The sequence below is a fragment of the Lycium ferocissimum genome, chromosome 1 (genome assembly GCF_029784015.1).
Source record: "Lycium ferocissimum isolate CSIRO_LF1 chromosome 1, AGI_CSIRO_Lferr_CH_V1, whole genome shotgun sequence".
NCBI classification, from domain to species: Eukaryota; Viridiplantae; Streptophyta; class Magnoliopsida; order Solanales; family Solanaceae; genus Lycium; species Lycium ferocissimum.
The window spans coordinates 5162579-5175552 of record NC_081342.1 but is presented as its reverse complement, the minus strand read 5'-3'; the positions used below and the strand labels follow the sequence as shown (position 1 = coordinate 5175552).

General features: G+C 33.3%; 1 protein-coding gene across 1 annotated transcript; it reads left to right on the top strand.

Moving 5' to 3' along the window:
* Nucleotides 1-10093: 10093 nt before the first annotated feature.
* Nucleotides 10094-12716, top strand: LOC132029367 (uncharacterized). Its single transcript, XM_059418677.1, has one exon. The coding sequence runs from the start codon at nucleotides 10476-10478 to the stop codon at nucleotides 12156-12158; it is 1683 nt and encodes a 560-aa protein (XP_059274660.1). The 5' UTR covers nucleotides 10094-10475; the 3' UTR covers nucleotides 12159-12716.
* Nucleotides 12717-12974: the final 258 nt, after the last annotated feature.

Below are 12974 nucleotides of genomic sequence, written 5' to 3'. Positions count from 1 at the left end.
GTTATGAAAAAGAAATCTAAAATCTGATTTTGTGGAAGAGTATGGTAAAAAATACCAATTAATAATTAATTAAATGATCCCACCATTATGGCCTAAAATCAAGGGATATGTTTTCTTTTTACCGTGTTTCTATGAATTTACACGCATCAAATACATCCGAAAAAATACCTTAATTTGGGAAAACATAGCTACAAATGGTAATATTTAAAAGGATAGTTATAAATGATAGGAAACTACGATAAGGTAGTCATTTGAGTAATTTTACCTTCTTTTTTTTTTGGGTTTAAACTTAATGGGCCTAGAGTATTTTAATTTTTTTTGGGCAGTGTATTAAATTTCGGTGGGCGTTTGGTTCTTCAGTTCGGTTTTATCAAACTTCGGTTCGGCTATTTTGGTTTCGATATTTTGAAGGTGGACAACAAATACCGAACTAAACTAGTTCAGTTCGGTTCGTTCTGGTTTTTCGATTTTCGGTATTTATGCCCAGCCCTACTAGAAAGTCACTTATATTATGGACTGAAGGATTATTTGACTAAGTTATTCTTTATCTCTCCGAGACATTAATTAAAAAGTATTGAAAGATTTTTCAAAAATTTCATTAATTAGACAAAGGTTAATAATACTTCCTAATTTAAATTTTCACTTATGCAGACAATTTAAAATATTAAAAAATCACTTATTATGGACGAACGAAGTACTTACAAATTACTTGTACCTTACACGTTCAAGGTCGACATTTCATTATGTCCTTTTATTCTCCTTTCCTTAATCTAGGTCGTTTCCACCGCAAGAAATTAAATTTTAGAAGAAAAAGGGCAAAACCTCTGCTAATCCACTCAATGATAAACCGCATAGATTTATTCTCTTGGGAGAAAATAATGGATTAGCTTGTTTAAAAAATGAAAGAGAAAAGAAATAGAGATTAGCTAAACAACTTTCTGAAATTTGAAACCCATTTTAATTTTTGAATTGTTGTTCGTCAACCATAGAAAGGTTATAATGTAGACTTTAGAGTCATAAATAATTTTATTTTTAAGAAAGCTTATCAACAATAGAGTGATCACATCTTCCAAACTCAACATTCCATTATATTACCCATTAAAATTAATATGCAGATCACTGAAAAATAAATAATTTCGTGCCGAGAAAATGGTAAGCATGTTACATCCAATGAGGAGACATATCCATTTCTGTAATTAGAATTTTCCTTTTTTTTTTCCCTTCTAAACCTGCAAATAATCTTTTTGATTTTTTTGCTTGCAATCTTGAGATCCAAAACAAAACAACAGTAGAAAAAAATGTTTTAATTTTTTTTCTGTTGGAATGTTTCATTCATCTTTTTTCAGGAATTATTTGTACCTTATAGAATCTCTATTGGATTTTTCCTAGTGAGCCCACCAAGATCGATGTGAATACTATGTCCTTGACCCAAATGTGAATGGAATTCAGTTCGTTGTACTTACCAAAGTTAGTTGGACTCCAATCCGATAAATAAATATGAATAAAATAAAATAAGTGTGAGTCCATTTTCTAGAAGAAATGCACAAGACGTAGATTGTCTGCTATATATGTATGGTTGAAATTTTTATAGTGCAACTTGAACTTATTTGTCAAACGCAGACATATCACAAAGAAAACTTTATATTTGATGATGCAAATTTAAAACTTGGAACTTCTAGGCCATAAGTGGAAATGAGCTATATGACATACGAGCTAACGAGCATTAGAGGCTTAGAGCTATTCCTTGCGCAATGTTTGAGTAATGGTGTAACAAATTTCAGTGAAAGTGAGGATGCTGAATCCATAAGAGAAATGTACATACTAATATCTTAAAATAAACTTTACATGAGTAAAATACGGGAGTGATATTTGGCACAAATATCATGTTTTGTGTCGTATTACAACCTCTTATTATGACTTGTATCGCCTAATTCATGAAGTAACCGTCGTATTTGAACTTATGTCGTTATGTTTTATGTGTATAGGTACGATGACGACAAACGATGGAAAGTGTGCTTGAAATGCTTGGAAGTCGTAGCGGATGTCACTGGCCGAGGTGACGAGTCGATAACCGAAGCGGCGAACTAAAAGGAGAGTAATCAGCGCGAACATCGCTTTCCTTCCGCATCGCGGAAGGATCGCGAGAAGCTCCAGAAAGTCAGGCGATCAGCCCGCATCGCGTGAAGAAAGCGGAACAACCAAACTCAGTCATCAGATTCCGCGATCAGCCCGCATCGCGGGCTAAAGGCGAGAAGCTGCAGATCCTTGCGCGATCCTTCCGCATCGCGTAAGGAAAGCGGGGATCTGCGGATGTTTTCCCGATTAGACTAGGATTTGGATTCCTTAATTATTATTTTTACCCTAGCCTATATATAGACATTTTAAGAGCTGAGAACGGTGGACGGGGATTTATTCAAGGATTTGTAAGCCACCGTTCTCTATTTTTTTCTCTCTCTAGGTTTATTTTATTTTTCATCTTTTTCAACCAGAGGATATTCATGAATTCTTTTGTCTATGAACGAATCATGAGTAGCTAAACTTCTTACTTCTAGGGTTGTGGCGAAAGACTTGAAAGTTGATTTGATGACAATTATTATCTATTGATTTTCCATATTTTGGGTTGCTTATTTATTCTTGATCTTAATTGTTTGATTATCTGGCCAATAGTTAGACACTATCTGTGCGCGCGAGTTGAACTTGAGAAAGGAAATTCACGTACGTAATAAGAATAAATAGAGTTTGTTCGATTTAATCGTTTCGCTATCGAGGATAGAGATATACCCTTTAGCCCTACTTAGTTGAATACGGAGAAATAAATGCGTTCTGTTACCTCTAATGACCATAGAGATATAGGCGTTATAAGAACATCTACAAAGCTTGCGAGTAGTTCGAGAGAATATCATAAAGCATAATTAACCCGTCAACTAGTAACCCAGAAATAAAATAGGCGAAATTGTCGAAGATCCCTGATTGTCGAAAGCCATGACCCTAGATCTTTCTCTCATCGATAATTCTTACAATCTTTGTCAAGATATTCCCGACAACAAACACCCATCACAAATTGTTTACTTTTCGGCCTTGTAGTTTAGTTCAACAAACAATCTTGATTTTCACTTTCTTGAATAGTTTCGGCCCGAATTTGAATTAGTTTAACAAGTAGAATCTAAGTCTCTGTGGGATCGATATCTGGACTTAACAGTCTATATTACTTGTACGACCACGTATACTTGCGTGTGCGTTTGAGAGCAACAGGAGAGATAACAAATTACATAATAAAGTAAGCATTAAATTCTAGTAATGCATATTAAACGCTTGTCATCAGCTTACGTTGAAAACATATAATATCACTAGTGTGTTGCACTATTAGAAATCACTTATGTTTGAGGGCACATCCAAAATAGTTCTTTAGTTATACTCCAAGCACTTCTGGTCCTTTAAATTTGTCAAAAGTGAATACTTCTGGTTTCCGTCAAATATTTGACAAATTTTAATTGTCACATATGACGAGAACTGTGGAGATTTTTTTTTTTTTTTTAACCAGAAACTCATACAAAGGAGTTTCTGCTATTTTTGGCCTATTTTTATTTTATGATGCAGTTTCTACTTCTTTTTGGTCTATTTCTGCTCTATTTTTAGTGTCATAGTTTTTGAGATTTGACAAGACTTTCTCGGTGTGTCTCGTCAAAGATTTTCTTCATAGTTACGGTTAAATTTAACAACAAGAATTCGTTACATATCTTATAGGGAGCAAAAGTGAGCACTTATGACAAACTTAAAAGACAAAATTACTCAAAAATATATTTAAGGGAATATCAAATTTATCCCAAACATAATGGATCACTTTGGTCATTTTCTCTGCACTATTACAAAGAAAGTAATGCTTAATTTATTTATTGATTTAAAATTCTGGATATATTCCATGTGGCCATTTCATATTTGTGGTGTACTAAAGGAAACTATTGGACAAAAGAACAAAACAAAAGCAATTGTGATGCTAAAACGCATGAGAGGAAAATCTGAGGTATCAAAAAAGACATTTAAACCAAACCCACATTTACGCAAGGTGGCTAGTTGGGCAGGTTATCTCCTTTTGTCATTGTGTGCTTGTCTTCGAATTATGGTTTTGTCTTTATATTGAAAACACAATATCAACAACTCCCACTATATTTCCATCTTTTGACATAATATTGTCTTTACACCTTGTAAATGAACCATAACTTACCAATCCAATTTAATAGCCCCATCTAAAAGATAATGAAGTACTTTTGATGGAGTGTTATAAGGGGTCTAAGTCTTTTCATGCTATAATTATATATTCCATCTTTTCATATCTCATTATCTTTACTATTTTTTTTTTCCTAAGATGGCTGTTAATCTTTCTTGCCCAACTTTTGCTTTAGAGATTAATTAAAGACTTGAAAGGACCATGTGACGCTCGTCCCTTATTCCGTTTCACATTGTAAATATCATTTGACCAAAAAAAAAGAATTAGACATATCAAAATGTGTTTTTCGGAAAAAGTATTTTTGGAGAGAAGCAGTTCGTGTTTAGCTAATTAATTTGAAAAATATTTTTGTTAATACTAGAGTAGTAATTTATGCTTGGCCAAAGTTCCAAAGTGCTTCTATGGATCAAAAGAATGGGGGTTACTGGCTTACTGCTAATACCTGGGATGAATTTATGCACTGGACCATCACTAAAGGTAAAGCTTAGAACGCCCAACTCTTTAAAATGGTTTTTGCTGAGGTTATCTACTCCCTGTGGATGGAAAGGAACCAGAGACTATTTGAACAAAGGTGCAACACTGGAAAAAATGGCCAAGGATCTTGCATATGTTTGTATAGTTAGAGCTCCTCATGGGATGCAAAGACTAGTTCATATTCCAGTTTTAGCTAGCTGCTGATCGATCCTTTTAGGTGTTTTTTATTTTTTTATTTTTTTTATTTTTTGAGTTGATTGGAGACCCTAGCAAGCTGTGTTGGCTTTGATAATTTTGTAATGTTTGCACGGATAATTAATAAAAAGATGTTAGTTACCAAAAAAAAGTTCCAAAGTGCTTTTGGTTAAAACCATTTTTTTTTAGCTTTTCAAAAACAACTTCTGTTACTTTAAAACACAGTTACGTTTCTCTAAAATATTGGTCAAACACCTCAAATTTCTAAAATATCCACTTTTTGAAAAGAAAAAGAAAAAAGAAACTTTTAGCTTCCAGTAAACTTGGCCAAATAAGCTTCTTATTTCGTTTCATGTACATACTTCGTTATTAATACAGTCAATAATATGAATTAATTTGTTGGACTAATTACCTTCAACTATTGGGAAGAATGTCGTGCAAACGAAACTTATCGGCTATGCCGATCATCAAATATAGAGTGAGCCACTTTTCATACTATCAAATTGACCTAATTTACAAAATTGTCGTGTTCACCTTTTTATGTTTGTGGTTCCTGCAAATTGTCATATTCGTTCAGTTTAGCTGAATAATATCGTCAAATTTACTCTTATTGTTTGTTTGTTATTTTTTTTCCCTGCAAACATGTTTGACTCCTTTAATTACTCGACATAGGCACCATTAAATAATTGATAACATTGTCTGATCGAAAAATATTTTATCTTGAGCTCACTGCAACAAAATATGCTTTTAGCGGCAATAACTTAATTGCCGCTAATTATATTCTGGAATCAATTATTACCGGCAATACCAAATTTTGGCCCTAACAATAAATGCCGCTAAAGGCTTTAGCGAACTTGGATCTAATGGCATTAACCAATTCTTTGGTAAATATTTTTGTAGCAATAACTATTGCCACTAAAAGAAAAATATATTGCCACTAAAAGCCCCTTTTGGTGTAGTGTGTGCATCTAGCCCCTTCCCCTGCTCCAAAGAAACTAGAGAAATTCGAGTTCCTTCAACATTCAAAAAGGACGAAGAAGATGAATTTAAGCGAAAAAAAAGAAGACAAAATGAATAATGTAACTTTTTTTTATAGAAAATTTTATCCGCACTTGATGTCCATCTCAAATCAAGCAATTTGATCTAACTAGTTACAATTTAAAATAAGAATTTTTATCACTTGACCACAATTAAATAATAAATATATACATAAAAGACATTTTAAATTTATTAATTTCATATAAACACATATATGCATCAATTTTTGTGTTCTCGTGAGTTCAGATCCGAAGGTAAATTTATTTTACTAAAGAAAGGACAACTTGTTTGGCCACAGCAAAATTAGCAGGCTTTGCTTTGTGGCCAGTGCCCCTTTGTAGCCTATTTGACTTTTCAAAATCATGATTGTGATTTTTAGGGGAGCCTCTATATTTGATCCCTTATTTATGGGAGTAGATTCATTTTGATCCCTCAAATATAACGCGAAGCATATTTAATCCCTTAACTATATTAAAGTGGGGCACTTTTGGTTCCCCTAATAGAACCTGTTTAAAAAGTAACGGTACTAAACCCATGTGACACTCACGTGACTCGCAAAAGGCTAAACCCATTGGACAAAATGCAAAGCAGAATAATGGCATTTCTCTAAAAAATGTAACTCATATAAGATATTAGCAAAGCAACTCATAATATTTGGATCATAAGATTGGTAACCAACTCTGAAACGGTAATCTGGCAACACACATGGAACCGTTCCACTTATTTTGGAAGCACGTGAATATAAAGTTTTTTTTTGTTAAATATTAAAAAAATCAAAATTCTTTTTAACAACTGTTATAAATTATCTTAATTGGTGGAACCGCTTCAATTTTTTTGCAGAAGCATGCGAATGCAAATTTCAATATATTAGATAAAGTTTCTGCCTGTTTTAAAGAATTAGCTTCTTCTTCTTCTTCCAGCCAATTAAAGTTTTCTACAGAGAGGCTAGGGCTTTTTCCGGTAAAGTGTTTCTTCATATGAAGTTGGGGAGAAAGGCGAATGAGTTTAGTATTTTTGTCCAATGGGTTTAGCCTCTTACAAGTCACGTGAGTGTCACATGGGTTTAGCACAGTTACTTTTTAAACGGGTTCTATTAGGGGAATCAAAAGTGCCCCACTTTAACATAGTTAAGGGATTAACTATGCTTAGCGTTATATGTGAGGGACCAAAATGATCCTACTCCTATAGATAAGGGATCAAATATCTTTCAGGGTAATATTTGAGGGACCAAAATGAACCTACTCCCATAGATAAGAGACAATTTTAACCCAAATCTCTGATTTTTACATCAATTAACCTACATTTTGCTCCCTTCTTCAAATTAGTGGTTACTTTGACTTTGGAAATGGCACTTACAGTCACTACTACATATTTGACTTCCAAACTTTTATTCCTGAAAAATTACAAATGAAATTTAATCACAATTTTCTAAGGTTTTTTCAACTCTGAAGTCAAATAACTTATTTGTTACAACAGAATGTATTACTGCATATTAGTATCTGTCTTTGGAGGTTCGTGTACCCCTCTTTAAAAAAATATTTAGTACTTTTAAATCATAAAACTATTCGTGATAAATTTTTTTATCTCTCATTTAAAAGTCTCATTCAACTAATATTGCACTAAAACATTAAATATTTGTAATAAATTCAATTTTACCAAAATAACACTCTTTATATTCCAACTTACGCATCATATTTTTCATTTCGATATGTCCAAAAAAGAATGTCATAATTTTTTATTTAAAACTAACTTAATTTTGACTTTAAATTTATTATTTTATAATTATTTAGATGGTTTATAGCCACACAAACTTCATAATTTGTTTTAGATCACATTTTTTTTCTCCTTTCTTAAACTCTTTCTCAATCAGCCAGCACATAAATTGGGGGGAGGAGTAAATATTTGGGACTTGAGGAAGTAATATGTCATAAATAGTACTCCTATTAGCTAACTGAAAGTACTCCTACAATTAAAATAAAACGCCTTCCTTTAAAGCAAAGGACCTTCTATTTATAGTATTTACCCAATTTTAAACCAAAATACAAGCAGATATACGCTAAACTTCAATGAAAATTACTTCTTTTTCTCAACTAGGTTCTATACAGCTGTATCTAGATAATTATAGTAATGATTGATACTGGTCCAGTTGATTTTACATTTGACCGATGCATATTATTCACAATAAACTGCCCATAAATAATCTTCTTATAATCACCTCTCAAATTTGGGGCACAATCAATTTTTCCACTACTTTTTGCTAACTAAAAATAACACAGTATTATCGAGTAAGATACGGAAAAATTATGAAAACAGCAAATAATAATCATACTTTTGTAAAGACTTTCTTGTGCTAAAGTTTTACACATTATTGGTAAAACAAATAAGACATATTTTTCTTAGGATTTAACTTGTATATATTGATAATATAGATATAAGAATTGAGTAATATAATATAGTAGGTTTATCCGTTTATTTTATAAGTTATTGACAACTTCTCCGAAAAATTACCCGCTATTATTTTTCAAACGACTTGATGATATAAAACTTATTTTCCACCATCATAGTATATAAGTTAAAATCATTTTTTTTTTTATAACTTGAAAGACTATTCTAAAGGAGTAACACAACTTATTAAACTTTCTTATCTTGCTTGTCCTTGATCCCGATTTGGAAAACATGAAAGACCACTTTTACAACACCATATTGAATTTCTCCATGTGTCTATTAATGCGTACAGCTGAGGTAGTTTCAAAATTATGTCCCACTTTTTTTTTTTTTTTTTTATAAAAAAATTCTCTATATATCTTTCTTTTGCAAATGGTATTAAAAACTTTTGAAATGAAAACGATAAGGCTAATGAACAGAATTTTGCAGTCAAAGATTTTTCACACTCGATAAAGGAAACAAATTCTAAAGTAACAAACTATAACCCACAAAGGTAACATATGATTGCCCTTTTTCTTCTTTTCTTTGAAGTTTGTTAGAAACTTTTATATTTTAAAATGTTTTAGTCGTAAACTTTAATTTTATTTTTAATGATATATTCTGGTGATGAAGACCACTAGATATTGAAAATAATATAGATCACCTTATACTTCTTTCGTTTTAGTTTATGCTCGTTCAGAAGAGAGTGACATACTTCTAAATTTAAAATAATGAACTTTATTTTAAATTTATTTTTGATGAGAAACTATTATAGCCATATAAATGCATTGACATGTTTAAGGCACTGGCAGAGTCATATGCATCCAAGGGTGTCGGTTGACACCAGTTCACCAAAAATTATACTGTGTAAATACTAAAAAAAAAAACTTTTTTATGTATATATACTATGTGCTGAACTCCCTTAATTTCATCGTATATCTCTTTTTTATATTTTAACACCCCTTACTAAAAATTCTAATTCCGCCACCGGTTTAAGTCATAAGTGGAAAATATTTTAGTTACACAAATGTGCACCAACATATTTTAAATTATAAATTATAAGTTTTAAAATTCTTTCTTTCAAGTATTCCTTTTTAAGTCTCACGGTAATTCAAATTAGGCCAAACCCATCAATGATAGGACATACGTAATTCGTCCACTTCTTTCACTTGAAGACCAAAGTGACCCTTGTTCCATTTAGACACTTCGGTGGGTCATTTCTATTCCACTTAGACACTTTTTGCACCGTTATCGGAGCAAAACCAACACCAAAGCGGGGCGCCACCTCATTGCACATCCAACTGTACCCAAAAGCCCCAATTTTTAATGGTCAAAACTCCACGAATTTACAAGTTAGTGAATTTACAATTAAAATGAGTTGACACAATTTAATTGAGTTGGCACAATTTAAAAGAGCTGACACAATTTAATTGGCTACTTAATCCACGTAGGAGACGACTGGTGTTGGTTTTACTCCGATAACGATGCAAAAAGTATCTAAGTGGAATAGGAATAGCCCACCTGAAGTGTCTAAATGGAACAAGGGTCACTTTAAGTGCTTAAGTGAAAGAAGTGGACGACCACAGATGTTTGTCGATGGGTTTGGCCTTCAAATTATGTCACATAAAATGAAACCTAGCAGGTATACGTATTTATAGTACTTGTTTGGGATGATGTTGGTACAGTTGTAGGGGTAGGGGGGTTGGTTTGAAGGGGGAGGTGGGTGGTTATGGAGCTTTAAGCTTTGGCTTCTTCTTCCTCTTCAAAACTAGCATTACCTTTTCAAAAAAATCATTACAAATTCTCACACGCAGTGCAAAAAAGCTCTCTTCTTGAAAAAACCACTCAATATTTTCCTCTTCATTTCCATTCTTTAAGTGCTTCACTTTGCATCAAATAAATTACATTTTGTCACACCATGCGCATTTCTTGAACTCATCTACATTGTTCCCACTTTTTTCAACACCAAAAATCAATGAACACACTTTCAAAATCCCTTCTTTTAACCCTTCATTTCTTGACAACTTCAAAATACCCCCTTCAAGTTTCTTGTTTTTTAGCATTGCTTTACTTCAATTAACTCCTCTCACAGATCTGTTAAAACCCCATTTCTTGAAAAATGGTGGCAGAGCCTTGGTGTTTGAGGATGGGAAATCAGGTAAGTACAAATGTAAAAAAACACTCTTTACTTATTGATAATTCAAGAAAGTTATCTATAAAGAAACAAAGCCAACAAGAAAAGCAAGTTATAGGTATATTATCATTTGAAGTTGCTAATATGATGTCTAAGATTATTCATCTTCACAAATCTTTAACTGATTCTGAGATTTTAAAGGTTAAAAATGAGATCTTTAAGTCTATAGGGATAAGGGCTTTAGTTTCTGATGATGAAGAGAAGCTTTTAGAATTAGTACTTGTTGAAAAACTTGATGATTTAAATAGAGTTGCTAGTGTAGTATCTAGGCTTGGAAAAAAATGTACTATTTCTGCTTTACAAGGGTTTCAACATGTGTATGGGGATATTATATCTGGTGTAATTGATGTGAAGGATTTGGGATTTTTGGTTAAAGATATGGAAGGGATGGTTAGGAAAATGGAAAGGTATGTGAATTCTACAGCAAGTTTGTATTGTGAAATGGCAGTTTTAAATGAATTGGAAGTTGCAACAAAGAAATTTCAGCAGAATCAACATGAGGAGAGTCGAAAAGCTTTCGAGCAGAAGCTTGCTTGGCAGAAACAAGATGTGAAGCATTTAGAAGATGTTTCACTTTGGAATCAAACTTATGATAAAGTTGTTGAGCTGTTGGCTAGGACTGTGTGTACCGTATATGCTCGGATTAGTACTGTGTTTGGAAGTTCCCTCATAAAGAGAGACCTTTTAAGGAACAACAATGGTAGCTGTCGAACAGGGCCAATTGAGAGAGGAGTGTCGGGAAAGAGGAGCATAAGTGATAATACTCAAACGAAGATTGGAAGAAATGAAGGGAGCCTATTTGGTACTGAGAATTTTAATTTTGCTTGTGGAATGGGACCGGGGAGGCTATTCATGGAATGTCTAAGTTTGAGTCCAACTTCACGAACGGATGTTGATAATGATCTTGGGACTGATGATAGAAGTAGTCAGATATCTGGATGTTGTAGTGTTTCAAGCGGTACGAAGAGAGAGCAATCTAACATTTCTGGTAGTGTCCGTTTAAGCGGAGATGCTAGACAGCTAAAGAGTTTTGTGTCCGCTGCTGCAAAACATGGTCCTACAAGTAGGATAACTTTGTATGCTCCTCCTACAACAGTCGGAGGCTCTGCTTTAGCCTTGCATTACGCAAATGTGATTATTGTTGTAGAAAAGCTGCTTCAGTACCCGCATCTGGTTGGTGATGAAGGGAGGGATGATTTATATCAGATGTTACCGACAAGCTTAAGAAAGACCTTGAAGGTTAGTTTGAGATCTTATATGAAAGGTTTAGCCATATATGATGCGCCTCTCGCGCATGATTGGAAAGAGAGACTTGAAGAGATACTCAAATGGCTTGCACCTTTAGCACATAATATGATCAGGTGGCAAAGTGAGCGGAATTTTGAGCAGCAGCAGATTGTTAAGAGAACTAATGTTCTCCTGCTTCAGACATTGTATTTTGCGGATTGTCAGAAGATGGAGGCAGTAATTTGTGAGATTCTTGTCGGATTAAACTACATATGCCGGTTTGAGCAACAGCAAAATGCTTTATTGGACTGCACCAGCAGCATCGATTTTGAAGATTGTATGGAGTGGCAAATGCAATTTGGAGGTCCTTTTCATTCGTGATCACATCGTTCTAATTGGAACACGTAGTGTGGTAATATTTTAATTTGATGCATTTGTATGGTAGTTTAGAATTTAGTTCGACACGATGCCAACATCAGAGATCCAGACATTAGACAGATGTCTAATGTCGGGATCTCTGAGGTTGATTTAAATATTTCATTGCAAGTTGTTGAAAAGCAAGGACTTCAGAAGTACATATTTATGCAGCTCCACTTAATTACAGTTTAAGTTGTATATGTTTTTCCTTATTTCTTAATCCATTTCTATTGTTAGCAAGGATTAAGATAGTCAGCAGATTATCTTTTTTTTTTTTTTTTTTTTTTTCGTTGAGGTAAAGGTACTTTAGTCAGCAGATTATCACTGTGCTCTATTTGATCCATTATCCTTTGCTATAGTTTTAGATCCAAGATTTGTCAGCCAGAACCTTTTCATGATTAACAAAATCCAGAGTACTGAATGGATTCATTTCTGCAAGTGAAAAACATACTTGATTCATCCAATGTGTTATATAAGTAGTGTACGAAACTGATGATTTTGCAAATTTGAAGAGTTCTGGCAGATATTTCTTCCAAGGTTAGCCATGGTGCTCTTCTCTATGTCGCAGAAAAGTATTTCTATGATGTTTCACTGTAATTTGCTCTTGCAACATTGATGTATGGGTGCATATGAGTCTTTAAATTTGTTGCGACGCTAGAAAGGTTGCCCTAAAACTGTATCCTCTCGTTTTTTTTATTCGATAAGTTGAAGTCTTATTACAGGCAATACTAAGCTGGTACTGAATCTGTGAATCATATAGACAAGAAGAAAGACAGAAGC

Excerpts from the sequence above, each read along its gene's own strand:
- LOC132029367 (XM_059418677.1), top strand. The coding sequence starts at position 10,476 with ATGGTGGCAGAGCCTTGGTGTTTGAGGATGGGAAATCAGGTAAGTACA.